Genomic DNA, 26,889 nt, shown 5'->3' on the forward strand with positions numbered 1-26,889 from the left:
CTGGGACCAGCCCAGTCTCCCCCCAACCCCCACCCTCAACTTCCTGGGGATAGGATTAGTGAAGTGCGCCACAGGGAAGAGGACAAAAGCCCTCAAGGTCAGGGCGTTAAGTGACAAGGTGCTGGGATTTTCTTTTGGCCAAATGGAGTCAGAGAATGGATTTCCTAAATGTGATGTCAAGTCCGACACTCTGACCTTGGCTCCCATCAAGATCTCTGGCACGCTCTTCTGATGGCAGACGGCTTCCACGCTTGGGGAATGTACCCTTCTTAGAGATTTATGGACTCCGAATACCAATAAAACCAAACAAAGTTGTTTTTGATGGGAACTGACAGGCCGACTGGAGCAACACCAGGAGCCCGGCTTGCTGCCCCTCTGCCCTGGGTACTGATGATGGAGGGGGGAGATCCACAATGTTTGGGCTGCTCTCCTGGGGACCGGGGCCAAAGTGACATTGGCTGCTGCTCCCTTTTTCAGAAGCATATCTGTCTTTTTAAAAAGCACCAGTCAGTCCCAAGAAGGGACTGACTCAGGGACTGACTCAGGGACACAGCCCTGAGCTTGAACACCCCTCCAGGCTAAGGTGAAGGCCATTGCCCAGCTACCAGGTGGGGCAGTCATCATCCCAAATGCCGAGGCACGCTGGCCAACACATGTCCACGGCAACTGTCGGCCAACAGCTCCCCAGGGAATGCTCACTCTAGCCTAGGGGGCAGCTGCTGCATGTCTATACTACGTCGGTCCATTTTCATTGCTCCCCGCCACTGCCCAGCCCTGTCCCGAATCTTCCATGCAGGCCCAAGACCTCTGCAGACTCCTCTTGTGTGAGTTTTCCTCTGGCTCCTTGCAGGGGCAGTCCCCAGGGGCCCCTTTCTGAGCCCCAGACACCCTTGCTTCCTTCCACCTCGGGACCTTTGCCCCTGCTGCTTCTTCTGCCTGAGCCTCTCTGAGGAACTGGATTTCTCACCTTCTGAGAATCTGTGCTAAGAACCAGTACCTGCTGGCTTCTTCCTGCCTTAGCTTACCTCCTGGCCCTCTGACTTAGGTACTCACAGTCCCCTCCACTTAGATTACAATACCAACATGGATAGCATTCACTAGGTACCAAACACAGTTCTAAATTTATTTCATCCTCCTAATACCCTTTTGAAGTAAGCGCAGTATATTCTCATTTTACAGGAGAAGAAACTGAGGCACTGGCTGGAAACCAGCAGGGGTCACACAGCTAGGAATGGCAGGGAGGCACTCCAGCCCCTTGCCGCCTGCCTCCAACAAGCCTCCTCTCCCCTGTCAGCCCCCCGCCCCCTCACTTGAATTCCTTGCCCTCAGTGCTCTCACCCAGGCTTGACCCCTCCCACCCCCTGCTTCTTAAACCCTCCCCAGTCCCAGGTCCCACACCCTAAATCCTGCTCACTAGAGAGCTGATCAGTGAACCCCTGAGCTTAACGCGTAGAATAGGAGGGACCAGCTGTGCCGCGGAAGGAGGCAGCCAGAGTCCCAAGGACCTTGAAAGCACCAGACTAGCGGTGACAGCAGGAAGAAGCCCCCTCGGAGGAACCTGAGGGTGAAGGCCTTACAGCAGCCCTCCGTGTGCCCAGACCCGGCCTCGGCTCACTCCGTGGGCCCTGCTCGGGGCTGCAGTCGCACCTGTGTAAGCAAACGCTTTCATTTTCCTTGGATGCTATGAGCTTGGATAGGGTCGAGGGAGTGGAAATGTGACCCGAGCTCTCTCAGATTGTCTCCCTCTTCTCAATTTTACATGGGCCCCAAGAATCTTCACTTCAGTTTGTTTAAAAGCCAATCACACAGATAGAGGCAGCGGGGTTGGGGGGAGGGGTGTGGCGCGGCAGGGTGCGGCGGCAGAAAGACCCAGAAACTAGCTTGAGCAAAAAGAAATGATAAAGTGAACTTCTGGACACTTGGGAAGACGATATAACATATTTCCAAAGTGAGACAGAAATAAGGTTTCAATGTCTGGCTGTTTTGCCCCATCTGCTTGGCCGTCCCCTCTGCCTGGCCTGGGCAAATCACGAAAGTTTAGTGATTCTCACTCTGCTACCAGTCACCTTTCCCTTTGGCCCCAAGGCCATTGTTCCAAAGACAAGGCATGGAAGAAGACAGTGCCAGGTTTGGGGGCACGGCTGGCAAGTCCCCAGGGTGCTCCCTAGTCTAGGCCCCTGTGATAGGTGCTAGTGAGATCCAAGAGAAAGGCTAGGAGGAGGGAGCATGTGGTCCCCTCATCAGAGAAACTTCTGGCCCATTGAGGGAAGAAGGCCTGCACTAGAGAGAAGGTGGGCCCAGCCTGAGGTGTCCTCCGGCTCTGGGGAGAAGCGGGGACCCTGCGCTCAGGGGTCCCGTTGCCCTCCAAGAAACCTAGTAACTACACACTCCCTCAGGAAACCCTCAGGAGGGCGGGGATCTGGGCTCTGACCTTGGGAGCCCCTGGCAGATGGGGAAAGTGTTCAGTCCTTCCCCTGTGGGTAGCTGTTTGAACAACAGGGCAATCGTACTGTCCTACAAGCTTCTCTTGGGCAGCAGCTCGGCCCATAACCCCACTGGTGCGGGTGTCGAGTGAATCTTTGTTAAGTGTGGGGTTAAACCTATGCCCTGAGCAGAATGGATTTCCTACATCGTATCCCAGTGCCAAGACTCTGAGCAACAGAAGAACAAGGAATTGGTTCCATTTATCTCTTCATTCCTAACAAAGGCTTTGGGACCCAGTAGGTGCTCAGTAAAATGTGTTGAACTGAAGTAGACCATTTAGCTCTGCCTAACAACCATACAAAACAGACACTGTGGAGCATTCCTGCTTGCCTTGGGGCTGGGCCATAGGAGGCAGAAATTAAAGTGAGCCAGCTCCCAGCTGAGGTCTTACAAGGCTTTGTTTCTGTTTGTTCACTTGCACTTCTGCCATGGATGTCAGAAGTATTTCACTCAGGCTAACTCACTGATGCCAGGAAAAGGATGAAGGATATCTGGAGCTGAGCTGCCCTAGCCAACCCTGGCTGAGATCGGCCATCCCCAGAATGTATGAACAAGCCCAGGGAGACCAGAAGAGCTACTCAGTTGAGCTTAGTTTAGGTCCACTGGTGTCAGACATATGAACTACATCATTATTGGGCATCACTCAGATTTTGGTGGTTATTTGTTATGCGGCATCATTGAAGCAATTGGTAACTGATTTGGTCTGGCTCTTAAAGGATGGACAGTCAGGGAGGGGAAGGAACAGTTTCATAGCGTGATTGACAAAGACACAGGAGAGGGAGGCTGGGGGGTCTGTGGGGGACTCGTGATCTTGAGGGTAGCAGTCTGATCATTCTTTTCGCAAGGGCTCACAGGGAAGGCTGGACCGTGTCCTCACCTGTCAAGGAATAGTGTGGCCCAACCAGCAGGTCATGACCTAAGCCATGCACCCAGCCTTAGAACAGCGCTGCCATGCCTAGTCAGGACACAGAATGGCAGATGCAGGGGCAGCAGACAGACAGACAGACAGACCCTGAGCATTGATTCTGGGCTCTAGGTAGGGTCTATGCCCTACCAAACTCTCCATAGCACAAGGGCCCTCCTGTACCTCATTTTCTTTCCTCCCCATCACCAGGGCTCATGACCCACTATCCACCCCTCCCAGACAACTGAACACTGGGTCGAAGGAGTAGCAAATTTGTTTTCAGGGGTGCGAAACATATTCAGATTTTATTTTTCTGAGCAAGCAGGGATCTTAGAGATCGAGTCTCTAAGTCTAGCAGTCTCCCAACTTTATTTTTTTGCAGTGAATCCCAGCTTCTTTGAACACAATCAACACGTGAAATGCAGACATAAGAGGTTGAAGTTGGGATTAGGGTGAGGGACAAGGAGTACCTCTTCACCACCAGTGAGTGTCCTAATTCCTTGGAACCCTGGGGTATCCTGGAACATAGTTTGAGAACCACTTGATCAGGTTTAAGACTCATTGTCATACATGAAAGAGCAAAGGCTAAGAGAGGGGTGGGGATTTGTGCAAGGTCATTGGCTTTTCCTCACGCCCATCTTTATTCACTGCCAGGCCTTCTGCATGACTTTTCTCTTCAGTCCTTCAATTCAATAAAAGTGTATTTGGGTCTGTGAGGGTGTAGGTTCCATGCTTAGTAGCATGGACACAAAGTCAATAAGACAAGACTTGTGGTCTTCAGAGTCAACAGTCATGTGGGCAACCCAATGGACATACGTGCTGGTCAGCAGAGCCCAAAGTGAGGCCCAGAGAAAGTTGGACCAGGCCGGTGTGATCTGGGTCCTAATCCCAGCATTGTCACTCACTTGGACCATGCGTCCGTGGAGAGTCCCTACGCCTCTGTGGGCCTCAGTTTCCCCATCTGTAAAACGAGAGGGTTCTGCTCCCTGCCCTCTAAGGCCCCATCCCTGCGCACGTCAGTAAGTTTCTCTAGGGCAAAAGCACAGCCAGCTTCCAGCTGTCGGCACGCGAGCATCTGTCTTGAGGCTTTGCAAACAATTTAGAATCGGAGGCCCGGCAGTGTGGAGGAATGCAAACTCATCTCAACGTTGGCCAGAGCCAAACACATGTAGGAAGGGAACTCTCCAGGCAAAAATGATGATATTTTGCATTCCCAAGCCAAAGGGAAGGACGGAAGAGAACTGTCGTGGAGCACTCCGGAGTGTGCAGGCCCAGCTCCCTCTCCTTGCCTGAACCCTGGAGACCAGGCCTCAGGGCCTCTCTTCCTTGGCTGCGGCTGCTGGCCCGCCCAGCTGCCAGAGGGGTGGCCTTGGTGGGGGTCCAGGCCATGTGGTCACCTTTCCAGGAAAGCCCAGCCCTGCCCCATAGTGGGACTGTGCTGCTGAAACCCCAGGGAGGAGATCGGGAGTCTGCAGCAGGGGACACCGCGGCTGCCTCCGGAATTCTCTTCCTTCAGAATTGTGGATGCCGGGCTTTGGGCACTAGCTCCCTGAGTACATGGCTACGTGGCCTTGGAATGACTGATGCTTCTCTCTCCCCAGGATCTTCTAGGAATGGAAGTAATGAGCCCAGTGAAGGCACTGGGGAGAACTGGCTGGAGGACCCCTACCGAGGTCAAAAGCCAGAGGAGGGGCTCCTGACAATTCAGAAAAAGCAACCTGGTAATATAGTGCCCACCTCTTGAGAGCTAGGCCTGCCCTGGTAAGCAGAAGGAGGCCAGGCAGCAGGAGCCCTGGGTTCTTCCCTGGCTTCTGCCACCCACTGGCTGAACCTTGAACAAGGCATTTCTCTCTGGACCTCAGTTTCCCCTTACCAAAAATGAGGATGCTGGACCGGGTGGCCTAAGAACCTCGACAGTCGGGATGTTCTGAGGCTGTGTGGCCCTTTGCCTCTGGATTCATTTCCAAATCCATCTCCCATTGGAGGGGAGAGGCAGAAGATGAGCACTGGGCACCCCAAGAGGGCAAGCTGATGGTCACTGTCCCCCCAAGTCCCTGCCAGATTGGCTTCTGGGACTGGGGCCATTGCCCCTCCCCTGTAGCACTTGGGTCCCCCTCACCTTCAAGCCACTTCTGGAAGGCAGCTGGAGCCCCCTCCCACCGGCCCTCCGTGGCTCAGCACTCAGCGGGCTGACCCCCTGCTACAGTTGGAGGCTGTGATGGGGTGGGGGTGGGGCACAGGTCTGGGTATTCCAAACCAGGTCTGACCAACAGGCCCTTGCGGCCCTCTGCAGCTTTCGAGCAAACCTGCCCCAACTCAGGTCTTTCCTCTGGCTGAAGACCAGCCTGTTTTCCACCTCCTCCAACCACCTCCTCTGTGCCTTCAGGTCTCTCTGCTAACAAGTCATTATCCCACTGCCTTTTCCTTGGAAAGAAGTCCTATGGAGTCCACCCTCCGTCCTATCCCTCCAACCACAAGTGTCACCAGCCAAGTACCGTCCTTCCTCTTCCTTCCCTCTGTTGAAGAAGCAGGAGGGAACCTATCTCTGGACGGAATCTCAAATCCCAGCCCCCCACCCCACCCCCCATGTGGTGCAGTGGCAATGGGCCCACTGAGGGAGCCCGATGCAATGATTTCACCCAACAGCTCAGAAGGCGGCGCAGATTCAGGGGACGCGGGCGCCATCCCTCTGAAGGACCACCCCTCTCCTCACACTGGTAGAGAAGGGACGGAGAGGCCTTCGTGTGAAGGCTTCCGTGTGGAGCCTTCTGCACAGAACAAGCATGCCACTCATGTCTTGGGGGACTCTCTTAGGGCAGTGATCTCATCTGGGAACCAGCATGTCCCCAGCCCGCGTTCCCTGCTGCTTATGTCAGCGAGCCACTCTGGGCGAGCCAGCAGCCATCTCCTGGGTAGCTGCGGCCACCTGACCCCTGTCCCAGGAGGAAGGACCCCAGGTCAATGTGTACGTTCATGTCTTTCAGGATGTTACATGTATGAAAAAAGAGCACACTGGAATCAGACCGCTTCCTCTCGGGTACAGTGAGGGGGTCTAGACATTGTCCCTGGGTGAGTTCTGGGTTCCCCTTGAATCTTGTGTCCTGAAAAGCCTTCCTATGTGTACAGAGGTAGATAAAAGCTTCCATATTCAGGATCTCATTGGGTCCAGACTGCTTCTAACACACCGTCTACCCAGAAGGAAAACTATGGCTCTCACCTGCCTACCTCTGTCCCCTATTCCAGTCTCCTTGTCTCATCTAAAAGCTCAAACATTCTCTGTCCTGTTCCCGTAGGGTCCTAATGCTTGCTGATGTGTGACTTAGCACAAATCAGAAGTAATCAGACATGGGCTGAGAGGCTGTATGGGGTCCTGACGGCCCCTGGCCACTGGGTGTTACTTACGTGGGGCTGGGGGTAGGGGATGCTGTGGGCTCAAAGAGAGACACTTGCATAAGCATACTACGAGGGGAGTGGGGAGAAGGAGCCTGTGCTGGCGAAAGCCAGAGCTGTCCTTTTTATTTTTTTGAGAGATCGGGAGTTTGCCAATGTGCTGGTTAAGCAGATGTCAAGCTCATGGAAAACAGGCCTAAAAATTGAAAACAGCAAACACCGAACTGAAATTTGCTGTAATTAACATTGTTTTCGCTCCCAGCCTTGGACAGCCGTCTCATGCCCTCAGGAGATCACCTCCTTCAGGAATAAGACTCACAATTTCATGAAAGCCAGTGCATTTTTCTGCCTTACATCATTTACTCCTTTTTCTAGCCAGGGAAAGTGATCCAAATGGACTGCTTTCCTTAAGATTTTCAAAAACAGCTGTGAAGGAGATACAAAAACACACCAGTATCGGTGTTATGAATCTCTGTGTTGCAAGTTCATTTCAAGCACAACAAAGCCTAGATCAACTAACCCCCTCCCCTCAATACACAAACTGCAAGCTGCCTGGGGGACCACAGTCAAGAGATATGAACCCAAAATACACCTGTAGGACCCAGCCGAGGGACTGGGCTTTGGGCTGCTGCCTTTCTCCACTCACCCCAAAGTGGCTCAGGCTCTTGTGAACCCTAGATCACACCCAGCCCAGCCCAGCTCTGCCCTCTGCACCCCATGCTTAATGCCCAGCTGCCGCAGGCATTTTCATTTGAACGTCTCCTGGCATCTCACTTCATGTGACCAAAAAGTTGCCTTAGGTTTTCCCTCCCCAGTAGGCTTTCCCCAAAGACTCCCCATTTCACGACCTGGAGTTACCAGCCACCTGACTGCCCAAGTCAAAGACTTGGAAGTCAGTCTCCTGGCAGCAAATCCTACAGGCTCTGCCCCCTCGATTCCCAAGAATGTGTCCCCTCTTGTCTATTTCCTCCTATGCCACCCACACCGAGTCATTCTCATTCTTGTGTGCCTGGACCTTTTCAAGAGCCTTCCATTCAGTCCCTCACTTCTACCCGCGCTCAGCTCCAAGCTACACTCTTCACAGCAGCGAGAGTGATCCTGGCACTTTCCTGCTAAAAACCTTCCAGGGTCCTCCCACAGCATTCAGAGTGATTCCAGACCCTTCCCCGGGGCTCACTAGGCCCTGCAGGCTCTGTCTGTTCCTGCATCACTATCTTCTTCACTTTCTACTTCCAGCCATACTGACTTCCTCCCTGCTCCTCAAACACACAGAGTTCTTTCCACCTCGGGGCCTTTGTACGTGCTGTTCCTTTGGTCAGGAACATTATTCTCCATGATCTTTGCTCAGCCAGCTCCTTCTTAATTTCCAGTTTTAATGTCCCAGCCTCAGAGAAATCTTCCCTGGCCATGCCATGGAGAACCCTTATTCTCCCTCACAGCATCTTCCTTATGTCTTTTACAAATAAAGATAATTACAGTTGGTTATAAGAGCTATTTGCTCACTTGGACACGGTTCCCTCTGCCCCTAGAGTTTCATTTCCACAGGGAAAGGGACCAGTGGTGTGCTGGGGAGACCACGCTCATAGAGCTGAATGTGTGCAATCTTCCCTTTCAGTGATGTCACGGTGGTTTTTAACGGACCACAGCGGGAGGATTTACACCACGATATTTGGCAAATGCTACAAATAGGGACTCTTCCCATCTCCTTCCAAGAGCCAGAATGAGTTGTTAAACATTTATCAGCACTCTCCTGGAAGGGACTGTATCTGTCTGTCTCCCTACCTTATCCTCAGCATCTGGAAAAATGCCTAGCACACAATAAATACTCAATATGCATTTGTTAAAAGAAATGGGGGGAAAAATGAATAAAAGCATTCAGGCCTCCAAGAGTCTCATACACTAACCTGCCAACAAGGAATAGAAGGGGAATTCGAGCCTTGGATCCTCAGAGAGGGAGAGAACTTCAGAGTACTTAATCTGACTCCAGAAGCTCTGGTTCTAATCTCAGCATAGCTTTTAACTTGTTTTACATCTTGGACTGGTTTCTTCTTCTTCCTGACCCTGCTCTCTTATCTGTCAAAGGCACACACTGGACTAGCTGCTCTATCAATGTACACTGTTAACACTTGACCACCTCCTGTCCCCCAGTCATTGTACTACACCACACAACTGCAGAGGGTGCTGTTTCTATTGTAGTTGATCAAGTTATGCAGTGCACAGTCTGCACAGCTGTACGTGGCGGCCCTGCCCACTCTGGTCCTGGCCACTGGCCATTTCAAAGGAAGCCGAATTGGACACTGAGTTCCTCCCTTTCCTGACATACTAACCAGCTCAAAGAGCTCAGACAGTTTGGTTTTGGTTTTCTAGTTCCTAAGATTATTTCCTGCTTGTCATGGGGGTGTGGATCAAGAGCCCTGTACATCCAGGGTTAGCCCCAGCCCAGGGAGTGTTTGGGCAAAGTAAGAGAAAGACAAGGCTTAGGATATGCAATTTGTGGCAGGGCTTTCCCTCGGAGGAGAGGAAGCAGTGCAGTGGGACCCAGAGAACTGCTCTGCCTGTCTGCCCCTGTCTTTGAATACGAACTAAAAAAAGGAATTGTGGGGGCCTTCCCTCCTAAGCCTGCAGGGTCCGCCCTACAGTGGACACATCCACACCCATCTGAAAAGTTCTCTGGCTGTACAGAGCTCAACACAGACCCAAGCAGTTAAGCTGGATGCTATTGGCTAGGCTTGATGGGGGTGGAGGGTACCAGGGAGTGGAAGTGTTTGGCTCCCAGAAGCTTATGCAGAAGCCCTCTCTTTGGGTTTTTGTGTATGTATGTCCATTCCCTACGGTTCTAAAACTCTCTCTACTGTCTATTGTCCATTTTAGGTCCTTAGAAGAGTCAAGGGCTCACGTCTCCATCTGCCTTTGCTAGAAAGCAGAGGTTTGCCTTGTGGGGTGGTGGGCTTCCTGTCCCTGGAGGGATGCAAGCCAAGGATGGCCGCTTGTCTGGGATATTCAGGCTCTACGTTTCCTCTCAGGCAGATACTTGGTACTGAGGCATTGTAAGAGGCCCCTGGGGCCTAGGACTGCTCATGGGCCTGTGGCAGGGGAAGGGCCAACCATGTAGTGGGTCCACCCACACTCTAGATGAACTTCTTTTGAAAGAGAGTCCCCGTGGTCAACTTTCTCATGTTACACGTGGCCTTCATAGTCCAAGTTGAGCTTCTGGCTCAGGACTGTTCACAGAAGCAAGAGCTATTAGAATCGTGATTGGATGGAAGTCTTAAGAGGATACATGACTCCCTTAAGTTTAGTATAGGAGCCTGAACTCGACCTAGAGGTCATCATCTGTAAGCCAGGGGTTCTTCATGACCTCTGACTCGGAGGGGTAGTGAGAGATGTAATCCAGCCCTGGGCTTTGGTTTCCACGTCTGTAAGATTCAGGGTTGGTTCAGACTGGCCTGCTTGGGTCACGTCATCGCTGGTTTCAAGCAGCCTCTCCTAAAAAATCAGTAACGAGCGGGGTGGGGCTCATATCCTATCACCCGTGAGCTCCTCTGTGTGAATTGGTTTGCAGCTGTTTTCCTGCCCAGCAGGCTGGGCAGAGCCACAGTTGGAAGAAGGGGGGCTGCTGGCTGGGGTGAGCTGCCTGAGCCAGCGTCCCAGGCTTAAAAAGGATGTGTGTTGGCATTGGGTAGCAGGGTGGTGTGATGCTACACAGAGGGGGACAGAGTTAGAGAGAAGCCAATGAACAGTGTCCACTGCCCAAAGGGCCAGGATAAGGGAGGTGTTGCTGATAGAGAAGCCCACAGAAATATGACCATCACTTCGGCAGTGGTCCAGGAGGGCTTCCTGAAAGAAGAGATCTCTCTGGGGCTGCTAAAGCCCAGGAAAGCAACAAGCTCCTCTTCACTTTAACCTACATCTACTAAGGGCACTTATTATGGAAAGGATTGGGGGTTTCCTCTTCTCTCATGGGGGCCAAAGATTTATTTGGACTGTCCTCCCTGTGGTTTCTTACTCCCCCTACCACATCCCACCCCACCTGCCCCTCTTCCAACTCCAGGCCAACCCCTGCTCAGCAAAGCTTTGATCTGGGCTCTAGGCCCACATAAAGCTCCTTCGCCTTCAGGAGTGGGGCACCCTGGGAAGACCTCTCTTCCCAGGCCCGCCCCCATGAGCAGTGGGAACCAGTCCAGTGGGGCCACTGCCAAGTCAGGCAGCTCTGCAAAAGCCCCGGGGTGGGCTGAGCATGAGGGAAAATGGCCACCCCTGTGCCCGGACACCTACCAGCTTCTCTAGACCCTTCCTAGTGAATGCCGCAGGGGAGCTGGCCCTTGACGAGACCTCAACCACGCCTCCAAGGAGAGAGAGCCAGGGCAAATCACACCACAGATGAATGAAATCCAGGTCTGTCTCACAAAATCCCCCAGTCCAGCTTGACCCTGTCCCAGCAGATACAGGGGTATCTGTCTTTCCTGAGCACCGCACAGTGTAAGCCAGTGGCCCCCAAACCACGGCATCATGGGCGGGAAAATTTTACATGGGACAAGAGTGAACTTTAAAACTCGACGACTCATGTGTTTCTTTAATGGATATTAAAGAATGGCAAGTCAATGAAAATTTAGGTTTCATGGAGATTTTTGCTTCGGATTGGGGTAAATAAAACGAAGCTAATTTAAAGTCAATGTAAAGAAAATTATTAAGTGAAAACCGTCATCATGTTGCACAGGTAAGCCCAAAGTCATGTGGGAGGTACATGAAAAGCAGGAAGGGAGTGGGCTTTGAGATGATCAAATCTGGATTTGGATCTGGGTTCTCTTGTTCAGTGGCAGTTGCGTGACCTTGGGCGAGTCACATAAGCCTCTTGGGATTGCGGTCATTGGAGCTGGATGGCCTGGGTTTGAATCCCAGGCTATGACTTTATCCTGTGGGTGATCTTGGGTAAGCTACTTAACTTCTACAGGCTCCTGTTCTCTCATCTTTAAGATGGGGGACATAGCACCCCTCTTACAGGACTATAGAGACAATGAGTCCTTAAAACGAAGCCGATTCATGGAAGCTCTCAATGAATGCTAGCAAGTATTCTTATTGCTAAATGTAATAAAGGAATGTTTACTGAGCTCCTCATCCCTGCCAGACATTTTGGAGTAATCAGCATCATTTCTAATTTTTCATACTAATCCTACATAGTAGACATTACAATTTCCATGATATAATCTAAAGAGAAGTAACTTACCCAAGGTCACACTTCGTAAGTGTCAGGGCCAGGAGTCACACCCCAAGTCACTGCAACATGCTACTCATGTGAACCGCGTTGGCTCAGACTCAGTCTTTCCACCCATACAATGGGATTCAGGTGCTCTCCCAAGCCCCCCAGGGCAGATTCTGGTCTGGCAGTGCCCAGGGACTGGAGCATAACCTGGGGCCCACCGTACAGTCCCTGCCATCTTCTCTGGGCACTGCCAGCCCCTCCTTCGGTACTAAATGATATGGTTGCGTCCCGCGGTACGTGGACAATGTCTGAATCACCACCCTTCTGTGGGGAACGAAGCATTTTGAACTTGCCTTCCACCCGCCTTGTTCCTGGGAAGTCCCATTATATACATAGGTTTGCACTGTGTAAAAACAAGCCCTTTCCCATGTCTCCTCGTGTCCTGCCTGAGTCACAGTAATAATAATGCTGAATAGCACAGGACCAGCTGGGCCAACCTGGGCTGCCTACTATGAACTGCTCTGCTCCTTCCAGACCCTCCTCTCTTCAAGAGACCCTCTTCCACCACTTTGTCCTGTCCGTCTGCAACTGCCACTAACTCTTCTTGTCTGGAAAGAAAGTCTTTAACATAATAGCAAATGGCTTTGGAAACCTCAAGACCGCACGCAAGCCCACCTAGGGGACCGGCCTTATAAGAAAGGGGATCGTAACCTCAGAGGGGATTAATGAATGGGATTTCAGGCTATTGCAGGCCTGGATGAGTTTTCATTGATTCACTGATTCATTCCACAACTATTTATTGCTTGCCTGCTCTGGCCAGGCCTGCTCTGGACCCCAGGGGCCCAGAAGCCAACACGGCATATGAGAATCCTTGCTCTCACGATTACGTTCTGTTGGAGGAGACAGACAATGAACAGGGTGAGTAAATAAATCAGTAACGAAGCTAAAGAATGAGAAATAAGCTCAGAGAAGCAGAGGCTGGGCGGGTGTTTATGTCAGTGCGTGCATGCGGGGGAGGTCGGAAGTTTCGTTGGCCCTGACGGGAAAGGCCTCCAGGAGTGGGTGATGCTAGAGTTAAGGGCCTGAAGGAAGTGACAGAAGCTCTTTGGAGAAGAGCATTCCAGGCAGAAGGAAGAGCATGTGCAGAGCCCAGGATGCTTGGCTTGGAGAACCTTCCAGAGACTGTGTGGGTGGGGCAGAAGGAGCACGTGGGGGAGGAGCCAAAGATGAGGTCAGAAAGTCAGGGGAGGCCGGATCACAAGGGGCCTCTTACTCAGAGGAAGAAGGGAGCCCTGGAGGGCTTGGAGCAGAGGACAGACGTGACATGATTTGACCTACATTCTAGCAGCATCCCTCTGCCGACGAGGGGGAAGGGCCTCAAGGGACAAGGGCAGATGCTGGGAGACCAGTTAGGTGGTTGTTGCCATGAGCCATGGGAGACTTTCTGGGGGTCCCACAGTAGCCTCCTGACCCCTGCCCGCCCCCTGGTCCCTAGTCCTCCAGGACGAGTGGGTAGAGATGGGTAGGCGGAGGGCAGACCAGAGCTTTCCCCGCATGGATGATGTGGGACCTGGGAACTCCCAGGCTGGGGTGTGGCAGGGGAGAGCGAGTTTTCAGATGAGCTAGAACGCAGGCAGCAGCACGCCGAAAAGAGAAAAGAGCAGGAACATTCCTGGTGACCATTAGGACGCCTTCGGGACTGTCGCTGGGGCCCCTTGCCGAGCCTGCCAGCGTCTCTGCCCCTGGCTGGCCTCACCGTCAGCAGCAAGCACATTCCACAGCTGACGCTTGGCTTGTGGTCTGGCCTGGCCTTCTTCCTTGGTTTCTTCTGCTCTGAAAGGCTTTAAAAAAAAATCAAAATCTGGGTTCTCTTTAAGTTTGGGGCATGAATCACTGCTTCTGGGCCTGGGAAGGGGATGGAAGGCGGGAGGCCCCATCTGCGGTGCCCCCTCTCACGTAGGCCTGTGTCTCACTAAGCACATTTATGTGATAAGCTCCCACTCAAAGCCCTCGGGCTCGGACTCACTCTCAAGCTCCCGGTCAACCTTTCCAGCCGGCCTGGGGCTGCCTCCACCTGCCCCCAAAGCCCCACCAAGTCGACATGTCTCAAACAGACTTGAATTCTCTCCCTCCAGCCTCTTCTGCTCAGGCCAGTGGCACCAGCTGTTGGCCTCCCTGACACCTTGCCTCCCCTGGTGACTAGGCCCTGCTCCATTCTGTGCCTCCCAGGCTCACACCTCTTCTTCCATCTCACCCCCTTTCCGTCAGGCTCTGGTGTCCCCTGTCCCCTGCCTGGGTCACTACCGTGCCATCTTATCATTCTACCCACTCCCAGTCGTCTTGCTGTATTCATTCTCTTCTCCCCCTCATGACTTCTCAAAACACAGATTAGAACATGCCACTACCCTCCCTCAAAAACCTTCAGTGGCTCCCTAGCTGCTAAATCCAATGCCTCAGCTGGCCTTCAGGTCCTCTCTCAGGGTCTCAGCCTTCTTGCAGTTCCTCATGTCACACCCTCCAGCATCCTGCTGACCAATGTCAGACCCTTTGCCCAGATCCACTCACTACCCTTCCTGCATTTGCAACCTCTTGCTCAACTCTCAAATCCCAAGGTCTTTTATCTGTAGCTGGAATAGCCTTTAGTGCATCTTCCCTTATGTTATTTACCCGAAGATCCTATCCCTCCCACTTAACCATAAGCCCAGGGAAGGACAGGTTGCATCTCTTGTCTTTTGCCCACTAGAGCACCTAGCATGGGGCCTGACTCATACGGGCTCCTGTGTTAGGACCTCCTGGGTGGGGGGCATGTGCAGAGAAATGCAACACGTCCGTCTTGCCCTTAGATAGCTTTCTGTTTACTTGGAGAGACAGTGCTTACGTATTTAATACATATTAATCGAGCGTCGACTGTGGCACCGTGGGAGAGCTGGGGACACAGGGTCTGATCAGGGAGGTCGTCTCTGCTCTCAGTCCAGTGCAGGAAGATGTTCAAGCAGTTGCAGGACTGTGTGGTATGTGGAGAGCAGGGGTCTGGAGATCAGACAGGCCTCCAAGGTTGGATTGTGGGGGTGAGGTGAGGCTTCCAGGAGGAACTGGTGTCCAAGTGGAGACCTGAAGAATGAGTGGGAGGCAGCCAGGAGAAAGGAAGACGTGGGATGTGAACTAAGGAACAACCTGTGCGTAGGTCAGAGAGAGCTGGTGTGTCTGAAACACAAGGAAGCCCAGTCTGCTGGGGGTGCTAGAGGGCCGTGCAGATGATCCTCAAGGTGAGTCCTGAGCACAGGCCAAAGCCAGCTCTTCAGGGTCTGCTTAGCTCTCTTACCGTCTGGACTCAACCTAACGGCAATAGGGAGCCACTGAAGGTTGTAAGCAGGGGAGTGACCACACTGCTTCTGTTTTAGCTTTAGTCTGGCTGCTATTGAGAAAGGTCTGATGGGTGGGAACAAGAGAGACAAAGACACCCAAGCTGGGCTGGGGCCCTGCTGCTCTGCTCCCAGGTCTCTCCTCCTAATGGAGCATCCTTTCCCACCCCACCCTGTCTTCACTTTGCCTGTGCACCATCTGGGAAGGCTGGCTTCTTGGGTGTGTGACCTATGCAACTGCTCAGGGTCTTACACTCAGAAGGGCCCTTGCTTGGTTTAATGCTCCTCTTTGGCCATCCTGGAATTCTTAATCTTTTTTTTTTTTTAAAGATTTTATTTATTTATTTGACAGAGAGAGAGAGAGAGAGAGAGAGAGAGAGAGATATCACAAATTGGCAGAGAGGCAGGCAGAGAGAGGGGGAAGCAGGCTCCCCGCTGAGCAGAGAGCCCGATGTGGGGCTGGATCCCAGGACCCTGAGACCATGACCTGAGCTGAAGGCAGAGGCTTTAACCCACTGAGCCACCCAGGTGCCCCTTAATCTTTTTAAACAAGGAGCACTGCATTTTCATTTTGTGCTGCGTTCTACAGGTTATGTATCTGGTTCTGCTTGTGTGGAAAATGGTGTGAATAAACTCAGAGAAGAGCTCTATCTACAAGTTATTTATGGGATGTTATGATTGCCACCAGTTGCTGAATCTGAGGGGCCATTAGCTCCAGGGAAAGACCAATTCTGGTAGAGGAAGAGAAGATGGACATTGCTTTGTGACCTTTCTGGCAGGAGGAGGGGGCAGTGGTCTGAAGGTCTGGGGGTGGCCAGACTGAGAGGGAGAACTATAGAGACTGGGGACACAACCAAAGGTCTATAGAGAATGACTCCAATGACCTTATCCCACTTGTCTACCAGAGATGTAGAAATTCTACCATTAGAACTTTATTCCTTTGGCTGAAGCATTGCTTGCTCCTTAAATTAGGTATGGCAGATTAGATTCCTAAGCTCATCTTTGGCCAGAAGACCTGCCCCTGAGTCCCCATGTGACCTTGGGAAAACCTGTAAGACCCTCAGTTTCTCCATTTATCTAATGGACATAGCCCCCTTGGCAGGGCCTCTAAGCTTCACCTGGCCACCCAGTCACTCAGAGAATGAACATATGGTACTGCTTATCAGGATCTGAGCCCACTACCTCATTTTTTCCCCCCAAGACCTTCCTCAGGCACAGTCTTCCCAGTCTGTAAAGAACTGTAAAGAAATAGGCCCAGGAAATCTGCAGGGTCAGGATTTCTAGTAGCCTAGCCCAGCTGGGTGATGCTACTGCAGGAAGAAAGCCGTCAGCCCCAGCTGTAGAGGCAGGAGCCCCTTCTCTGTGTCATCCTGTTTGGAATCCTGGAGTATGTTGCTATAGCAACTTGCCTAACTCACCCCACATGCCACGTGGAAAAACCTCTGTCTGCTTTAGCACATCACCCAAGCCACAGACTGGTTTAGTGGGCTGAGCGGCTGGACCATGTGAAGGCAGGTCCCCTGCCTCATCTCTATGGTCTGCTGGCTAGGCTCTGAGCCTGACATCCCACCAAAAGCCCCTGGTTCCTTTAGGTCAAGGCACAGCCCAGTTCCAGTGTGAATCCCTTCAGGTAGGACACATGAAGTTGTCATTGCTCATCAGGGCTCTTTAGCCTGAACTAACTCCTTGTTAACAGACTGGGGCTTAGAGCAGGTTGTGATCAGGTGAAAAGGCTCAGCCTGCTCCCCGAGGATGGACTAGAGAGAGAGTCCAGGGGCAGGTGGAGTGGTCCAGAGTAAGGGCACTTGGGAGGCAGCTGGCAGAGCCTCTCTTGGCCCCAAGCTGTGAGGCAAGGGAGAGCAGCCCCCACCTCCCGAGGCCCCATGTGAGCACTGCTTCTCACCCAGCCAGCATCTTGACTGAGAAATTAGTGGCTAACTGAATTTGAAGAAGGGAGTTGTCACTTCCGAGCTGGTGCCCCTGTGCGGGTGGCCATTTGAGCGCTGATCTCATTTTCCCAGAGGACAGCTCTTTCAGCAGGAGCGTCTTACTCATCTTTCAATGCTCTCCAGGCCCATTTCCCAAAGAAATATCATGAATGGATTAAGTCAGAGCTGCGGCTTGGGGATCAGGCAATCCCGACACTACCTCTTACTCTATCGGCATGACCTTGGGTGAACCATTAACTCCTCCCGTGTAACCCGGTGACCACAGTAGTGACCTCGTGTGGCAGTCGCCAGGCCTAACTGAGATGCGAGAAAGGGCTTCACACCACGGCTGGCACCTGTCAAATAATAAATGATGGGAAGGGTAAGAACTGGTCCTGGTAGCTGAAGGCTTCCTGGATGCCGGATGCTATTGTAAGCATGGATGGGAATGGACCACAAAGAGATTATCTAACATCTAGCACACAGCAGCGGGTGAAGTTGTTGTTCTCCCCATTTTGCAGATGAAGAAAAACGAGGCCCAGAGGGGCTTATCCAGGGCCACCCAAGGAGAAAGGATTTGGATCCGGGCTGTTGGGCTCCTGGGCCCTTCGTGTAGTGATTGTTCTTGCTGTTCAGGAAGCAGCAGGTGAAAAAAGACATAAGGGGTGGAGACAGGGAGGCAGTGTGACTCTCCCACCAACTTTCCCTCCATGTGGGACTTTATTCATGCTGTGACTCAGATCATAAGACACAGTATGAAAGCCCTCTGTGGAATGTTTTGGGAGCTTATTCGCTTTGGGTTTACAAGACAACCAATTGCAGGCTCTCTCCTCTCCTCTCCTTCTGGGCTTTCAGCTAAGAATTGGTACAGTTAGGATTTACACCATGGGGGTTGGGTATGGTCCCCACCCGGACTACAGCTCCCTCTAGCAAGCCTTCCATACCGAGGGGATGTGGGTGTCTTCGGAGCTCTCAATTGTTTGGGGGAAGATGGTTTCAAATGGCTGTCCATCCTTGATGGTAGCCCACAGTTGGGTGGTAGTGTGGGGGGGATAGGGGCGTGAAGTGATGAGGGTCAGCAGAAATATAATTTTGAAATGCGTTGGTGCATGTTAAAAGTTTGTTTTGTAGCTGACCTTCTCTGAGTCCACTGGATGCCATGACATACCTCAACAGGATAAAGGCCACATACGACAAACCCATAGTCAACCTCATGCTCAACAGTGAAAAGCTTTTCCTCTAAGATTTGAAATGAGACAAAGATGACCAACTTTGCCACATTTATCCAACATAGTATCCAAAATCCTAGCTACAGGAATCAGACAAGAAAAAGAAATAAAAGGCCTGATAAAAAAGAATATAAAAAAGATAAAAAAGAATAAAAAGAATAAAAAAGAATAAAACTGTCACTGTTGGCAAATGACATGATATACATAGACAACCCTAAAGAGTTCCCCTCAAACCACAAAAACTAGTAGAGCTAATAAATGAATATGTCAAAAAATTGTGTCAAATAGAATAAAACCCTAATAAATTTACCCAAGGAGGTAAAAGAACTCTACTCTGACAACTGTAAGACACTGATGAAAGACACCGAGGATTGGGACACCTGGGTGTTTCATTCTGTTGAGCATCCTACACTTGATTTTGGCTCAGGTCATGACCTCTGGGTGGTGAGATCAAGCCCTGCACTGGACTCCACTCTGGGCATGGAGCCTGCTTAAAATTCACTCTCTTACACTGTTAGTGGGAATTCAAATGGCTGTAGACACTCTGGAAAACGTATAAAGTTTCCTCAAAAAGTTAAAAACAGAACTATCCTACAACCCAGCAATTGCATTACTTGGTATTTATCCAAAGGATACAAAAATAATGATTCAAAGGGACACATTCACAACAACGTGTATAACAGCACTATCTACAATAGCCAAAATATGGAAAGAGCCTAGCTGTCTTTCCACAGGTGAATGGATAAAGAAGATGTGGTTTAGATATGCAGTGGAATATTACTCAGCCATCAAAAAGAATGAAATTGTGCCATTTGCAATGACATGGTTGGAACTAGGGGGTACTATGCTAAGCGAAGTAAGTCAGAGAAAGACAAATACTGTATGATTTCACTCATATGTGGAATTTAAGAAACAAAAGAGATGAACATAGGGTAAGGGAAGGAAAAATAAAAGAGATAGAAACAGAGACAGAGGTAAACCATAAGGGACTCTTAACTATAGGAAACAAACTGAGGGCTTCTGGAGGGGAAGAGGCTGGGGGGATGGGGTAACTAGGTGATGGGCATTAAGGAGGGCACTGGATGCAGTGAGCACTGGATGTTGTATGCAACTGATGAATCATTAAATTCTACGCCTGAAACTGATAATACACTATATGTTAACTGAAGTGAACTTTAATAAAAAATAATAAATTAAAAAAGATTGTTTCTCCCTCCTCCCTGCTCTCTCTCTCTCTCAAAAAAAAAAAGAGAGAGAGAGAGAGAGAGATTACAGATGACACAAATAAATGAAAAATATAGTATAATCATAGATTGGGAGAATTAATATTGTTAAAATGCCCATACTACTCAAAGCAATCTACAGATCCAGTGTAATCTCTATCAAAATACCAATAGCATTACTCACAGAACTAGAATAATCCTAAAATTTGTGAGGAGCCACAAAAGTCTCAAATAGCCCAACAATCTTGAGAGAGAAGAACAAAGCTGGAGGTATCACAATCCTGGATTTCAAACTACACCACAAAGCTGTAATAATCAAAACCATGTAGCACTGGCACATAGATAGACACATAGATCAGTGGGACAGAACAGAACCCACATTTATATGGTCAATTAATTTATGACAAAGGAGCAAGAACATCCAATAGGAAAAAGACAGTTTCTTCAATAAATGGTGTTGGGACAACCATACAGCTACATGGAAGGAAGGAAGGTAGGCAAAAAAGAAAAGAAAGAAAGAGGGAAAGGAAGGAAGGAAAAGAAAGAAAAGAAAAAGAGAACGAAAACAGAAGGAGAGAGAGAAGGTGGGAGAGGGGAAGGAAGGAAGGCAGGGGGAAAGAGGAGCTGCACGATTTTCTTATACCAGATACAAAAACAAACTTAAAACGGATGATAGGCCTAAATCTAAGACCTGAAGCCATAAAACTCCTAAAGGAAAATAGGCAGTAAACTCCTGTACCTTGGTCTTAGCAATATTTGGGGGGAGGGAGGGTCTGTCTCCAGAAGGAAGGACAACAGAAGCAAAAATAAACAATTGGGACGACATCAAACTAAAAACTGTAGCACAGTGAAGTAAACCACCCACAAAATGAAAACCATCAACACCTGGGAGTAAATGGGAGAAAATATTTGAAATGATATATCTGATAAGGGGTTAATACCCAAAATACATATGAAGTCATACAACTCAACAGAAAAAAAGTGAACAATCTGATTTTTAAATAGTCAGATAGACTGAATAGACCCTTTTCCAAAGAGGACATCCAGACAGCCAACAGACACATGAAGAAATTGTTCACCATCACTCCTCATCGGGGAAATGCAATTCCAAACCACACTGAGCAATCACCTTACACCTGTCAGAACGGCTAGAATCAAAAAGACAAGAAGTAACAAGTGTTGGAGAGGATGTGGAGAAAAGGGAACCCCCATGCACTGTTGGTGGGAATGCAAACTGGGGCAGTCACTGCAGGAGACGGTATGGAGTTTCCTCAAAAAGTGAAAAATAGAGCTTCTCTATGATACAGTAATTCTACTGTTGGGTGTTTACTCCCCCGAAATGAAAACACTAATTTGAAAAGACAAATGTCCTCCCATGTCCATTGCAGCATTATTTACAGTAGCCAAAATATGGAAGCCACCTGAATGTCCACTGAATGGATAAAGATGTGGCGTACGTATACAATGGAGTATTACTCAACCATAGAAAGCAATGACATCTTGCCATTCACAACAACATGGATAATACCTGCAGGGTGTTGGGCTAAAGGGAAATAAGTCAGATGGAGACAAATACCTTATGGTTTCGTTCACAGGTGGAATCTAAAAAATAAAGCAAAAGAACAAACAAAACAAAATGGAAATAGACTCAGAAATACAGAGAATAAACTGGTTTGCTAGGGGGGAAGGGCGTGGAGGGATGGACCGAGGAGGTAAAAGGGATTAAGAGGCACAAACTTCCAGTTATAAAAATAAATAAGTCATGGAGATGAAAAGTACAGCACAGGGAACATAATAATATTGTCACCACTTTATATGATGACAGATGGTAGCTGCACTTATCCTGGTGAGCATTTTGTAATGTATATAAACGTTGAATCACTATGTTGCAGCCTGGAATTAATATAATATCGTATACCAATTTTGCTTTTATTTAGAAAAAAAACAAAACAAAACACTACCATTAAAAAAAAAAGAGTCAAGCCAGCTGAGAAGAAAGTTTTGTCCTAAGCAACGAGAGGAGAGGATGGAAGGGAAGTTCCCTGCTGCTGGAGGAAGCTTCCACTACAGGAGGGGAGAGAAAGAGCTGCAGAAAGGTCATGAAGAAGGTGAGTCACCGTCTGAATGCCTTAAGGCCCATGGCCGTGTGTGTGGGCGAGGACAAGGAGAACGGCCAGGAGATAGCCCATCTCTGGGGGTCTGGGGCGGGGTGGATGGGCTATGGGGTATAAGTAGAAAGAAGGTGAGACTCTACTCCTATCCCTTCAGGGCCCTATGTGGAAGGGCTTCCATGCGGAAGGATCTAGAAGCTCTTCAGCTGGTGATGGTAGCGGAGAGGCTTGGCTGACAAGCTCCCAGCAGGGAGGGACAAGCTTCATCTCTTGCTCTGCTCTTCCAAAGCTGGAGAGTAGGGCTTGGATCCTTTTAGTCTTTGCACATTCCTGCTGCCTCGTCCTGTGTTTTTTCCAGACAAGGTTTTCCTGCTGGAAATGAAATGGCGTGGTTTTTCTCTGCTCCACAAAATGCCACAAGGCACTCACACTAAGATCGCACTGACTCCATGGCAAATAAATAAATAAATAAATCCATCCCTGAACTCCCGTGATGATCAAGACTTTGGGCCAGGTCTTTGGGAGAAGAGCTGGGGAAGTCTGGATTTCCCGGGCCCTTGGCATGTATGCCCCCTCTGAGCCTCCAACCCCAGCCCTTCCTTTACACTTCTCTTTGGGACTGCGGCTTGGCAGTTTCATCTCCCTGCACACTCCCATCCCTTACTGAATGGTCAGTATCTTGAGTGCTACTGTTGCTGATGATGATGGAAAACAGAGACAACCTCCTTGAATACATAATGTGTGCTGGGACTTTCCAAGCCCTTTATTTACACTTACTCATTTAATCTTTGGCTAACTCTGTAAGTTCTATTCCTTTCATCCCCATTTTTCAGGTGAGAAAGCTGAGGCACAGAACCACTTAGTAGTTTGCCAAGAGCACAGAGTCCTAACTGGCAGAGCCCAGACCCAGTCCAGGCTGTGAGACCCCAGCGCCTTCACCCCCACACTGTGTCTAATCTCCCTATGTGCCTTTATGGGGCCTGGCAGATTACAGATGCTCAGTGAAGACTGAGGTTTTAAAAAGAATCATCATGCATCCAGGCACCTGGGGGCCTCAGTTGCTGAAGCATCCCACTCTTGGTTTCGGCTCAGGTCATGATCTCAGGGTCCTGAGATGAACCTCTGTGTGGAGCTCTGTGCTCAGCACGGAGTCTGCTTCCTCTCCTCCTCTCCCTCTGCCCATCCCCACCACTCATACACACACATTCTCTCTCTAAAATAAATAAATAAATCTTAAGAAAAGAATCATCACTCATCAACCCTTACTACAGATGTGTTATGATAGGAACTTCTTATCAATGGATCTGCTATCTCTGGATGTCAGCTATAGAAGTCTTTGGCCTTGTCTATTTCTTTTTTTCTCTTGCTTTCTTGGTAGCTTTGCCCACCCATCACCCTGCCCAGCTTGTAGCAGAAGCTCTGGCAAGACAGAGGCTCTGAACTCATAATGGTTTCAGTGTAGACTCCCTCCCAACTTGGCCTATGATAGGTCCCCTGTTCCCCTGCTCAGCCAAACTGTGCTGTCACCGGCAGGCACGCTTCCTGGTAATTCTCACATTGGATCCATGTGATACACAATTGGGAGATGGACATCAATCTTGCTCTAGAGCCAGGGGAATGGATTCATCGACCCCACGACCTTTCCAATTTTCGGAGTCCAAACTAGGGTCACCCTTATGGTTTTATAATATCCACTTTTTTGTTCTTTGATTAGTCCCTGGAAATAACACTCTTAACTTAATAACCAATCGACTTTAAGGCCTCTCCACACTCCTTCAAGACCCTGTTAAAATGATACCTCCTCCTTCAGGAAGCCTTCCTTGCTAATGCAAGTGAAATTGAATTTCTTGTTTGAACCGTGGCTCTTAGTCTCTCTGTGCCGTTCACTCCCTTCTTCCTCTATTTAGCTTTGCCTGGCCTTGCCTCATTCCCAGCGCCAGGCAGGGCCCAGATCGCACACATACTTCATCCCCACCCCCAGTTTCTTGCAAGCAGATGTCGTTCCAACATTGATTGATATGTTTAATGAATCCCATATTTTAAGAACCCAAACTGACCAGACAGAACTCAAGGGCGGTTTTCTCCATTTAAAGGGAATTCTGAGTCACAAATTCTGTCCCTGTCCTTCACCCCACTCCCCTAGCACACACCCCCCTCCCTCACCACCATTCCTGCTTGACTAACAACAACAGGAACAACCATTGCTTCTGTCCTGTTGTGCACCCAGCCCCGAGTTAAGAGCTTTTCTGACAGTGCCTCACTCAATTATCTGGAGAAGTTTATGAACTCAGTCTGAATTTCCATCTCCATTCCACAGAGAAGGAAACCTGTGGAGAGATTGCATAATGTACTCAAGGTTGTACGGCTAGTGGGCAGCAGAGCCAGAATGGAAAACACGTTCTGACTGCAAAGACTTCCCCCTCAGTTCCCTGAGGTTCAGACTGACTCTAGCTACTCCATCTCAGGGTCTGGTGGGATGGGTCCTCCTATCTGGAGTCACACAGGGGCACACTCCCTTTTCCTACGGAGGGATCTCCTTGTGATCAGAAGACAGTTCCTGGAGTTCTCTTCCCTCATAAGTGACATAGAATGGGCTTCACCTCCGGCAGCTGGTTTCTAGATGAACACTGGCCTGGTGGCAGCTCTTCCTTTGTCCTTCAGAACACCCCTTTCCCCCAACAACTTAAAGCGTTAACGTTTACTTTGTGGCTCTAGGATCTGGACTGAACTCCCTCAGCCAGAGACTTTTTCAACTACAGCCCCTCCCAGAAGCTCTGCTATAGACCGATGGGGGCGGGGGGTGCACTTGTTTCCGAGGTACCCCCGGACAGTGGTGAGTGAGCCAGGGCTGGGGGGTCTCCACCTGTGCTTCCTGATGGCTCCTCTCTCGCTGCTTCCATATCTGACCCCCGGTCTCGGCCCCAGCCCCAGCCGGGAACCCATGCGGAAGGGGAGGCGAGGCCGGGGGGCCAGTACCCGCGGCTGGCGCTGGTCCCCACCGGGACACTCGGCTGCGCAAACGAGAGGCCCCGAAAGCTGTCGCCGCCGGTAGAACGGCGGCGCTACAGGTATGGGTCTGGCCGGGGCGCCGGCAGTGGAGAAGCCCAGGCTGGTTGCCCCAGTCCGGAGAGCCTAGGGTTGGCCTCTCGCTACGGGTCGTGCGCCCTGCGGGACAGAGGTCCCCGCCGCGCCCCGACACCTGGACTGCATTAGGCGGGCGGCGCGCCTCTCAGCGACGGCGGCTTCTCCAGATTATTGAATAACTGCATAATTCCAAGCGCGGGTTGCCCGGTCCCTACCCCAAGCATCAGGTAACTTTTCCCGGGCCCTGGCTGCGGAGCTGCGCCCGTCTCCTTTGGCCCGGCCGGCACCGCCTAGGGCCGCCGCCCTGGGGCTTCGTCCGTCCCCGGACCGAGGGATTCTGGGCAGCTCGCGGCGCCCAGATCCCCCAGCCCTTCCGGGCCTCCGTGTCGTGCTGGCCGAACTTCAGGCGGCTCCCTCCGCGGGCAGGAGGGCGGCCGAGGCGGCGCTTGCTCCGCGCCTCGCGTCCCCTCCCAGCGCGGGCCACGCGCCCTCCGCGCTCCCAGGTCGCTTGAGTGTCCCCGGCGGGGCGCCTGGAGTGGCCAGCGTGTCCCGCGGGGCCGCCACCCCTCAGCGCTCCTCTTCCGCCCTTCCCCAACTCTTCCCCAACTCTTCCCCACACGCCAAACGCTCGGCTCCAAGCCGTCCGGCCGCGCCTCCCTCTTTTGCGGAGTTTGGCGGAGCCGCTAGACTGCAGCCACTTTCCGGGGGACCCCCGTCCCCCACCCCGGCGGCCAAGCTCCGACCCTGCGAGGGGCTCCCACGGGCACGCGGAGGCAAGGGGGCAACGTACCTGGCCACAGGCTGAGCGCCCAGGCCACCAGGAGGCCCCTGGGCAGGTCCATGGCGTGCGGCGCGGCGGCGGGGGCCGGGTGCGGGGCGACGCGGCAGCGAGCCCGAGCGGCAGACTCCTCGCGAGTGCCCTGAGCCTGCACTGCGCGCCGCGCGCCCGGCTCCCTGACAGCCGCCGCTCCTGCGGAGGAAGTGGGAGGGCTCGCGCCGCGGGGAGGGGCGCGCGGATACGCTCGCGCCGGGCTCCAGGCCAGTCTCGGCCCCTCTGCCACCTGGGCCGGCGGAGTGCCGCGCCCGGGCGCCGTCCCCGCACCCCAGCCCCGCGCCCCCACCCCACCTCTGCCGGGGAGAGCTGGTGCGGCGCCGCCCTCCACGCTCCGCTACCAAATTCCACGTCGCTGCAGGAAGAGTGGCTTATATTCCCATTTCCCAGAGGGAAGGGCTTCACAAAGCTCCGAGGGGTTATCTCAGGTGACCCGGGGACACCGGGTCACGACTCAGGCCTCCATAGGCCCAGGAGAGCAGATGTCCCTCCAACGTCAATTCTGAAACGTCCCCCTGCGGGCCCGCGGCGAGGAGCTTGGAATGTAAAGGGCCCAGTGCTTCTTCTGACCTGCACTCTGGCTGCTTCCTACCTGAGGCACCCCAAAGCAACCAGGAGGAACCCGTGCCTACATCTGGAACAGAGAAGCTCTTCTTTGGAATGCAGCTCCCTTCCCTCCCAGTAGTTCTACCCCGGACAGTTAAATCCCATGCACGTTTGCTGCACGAACTTTAAAATAGGACCTGGACCCCAACCGGTGAGTGCGGAGGCTGGCCTGTCCAGCAAGGGAGAGAACTGAGGCAGAGGGTGGGATGGCCCAGGTCGTGAAAGCTAGAGCAGGCACCCCGCCTCACCTCCTCCGGAAAGCCTTCCTTCACCACCTCCCGAACCCAGATCCGCACCAGGGTACATGTCCATTCTCTCTCTCTCTCTCCTTCACTGAACTTAGTAGAGAAGCTATGCCTCAGTTGGTAGAAGCATTAACTTTTCTCTCCTTGTCCAGACTGAAAACTCCATTAAGGTAGAAATCCCTGTCTGGTTCACCACTGAGCATCCAGGAACACATAGTAGGTAGGTGGATGGTTGGATGAATAGGTGAACGAGCACAGGTGTTGTGAGGGGAGGCTCAGAGGGTAGAACTT

At 51.4% G+C, this 26,889-nt stretch overlaps 1 protein-coding gene across 1 annotated transcript in view; it reads right to left on the minus strand.

Annotated features, from left to right (window-relative positions):
• ITGA11 (integrin subunit alpha 11) overlaps positions 1-25,979 on the minus strand; it is a 110,632-nt gene extending 84,653 nt beyond the window's left edge. Inside the window, exon 1 of the mRNA XM_080809228.1 lies at positions 25,706-25,979. Coding sequence (XP_080665354.1) covers positions 25,706-25,757 — 52 coding nt within the window. The 5' untranslated portion in view covers positions 25,758-25,979. The remainder of the gene's footprint in view (positions 1-25,705) is intronic.
• Positions 25,980-26,889: the final 910 nt, after the last annotated feature.

Source organism: Martes martes (genome assembly GCF_963455335.1).
Source record: "Martes martes genome assembly, chromosome: 7".
NCBI lineage: Eukaryota > Metazoa > Chordata > Mammalia > Carnivora > Mustelidae > Martes > Martes martes.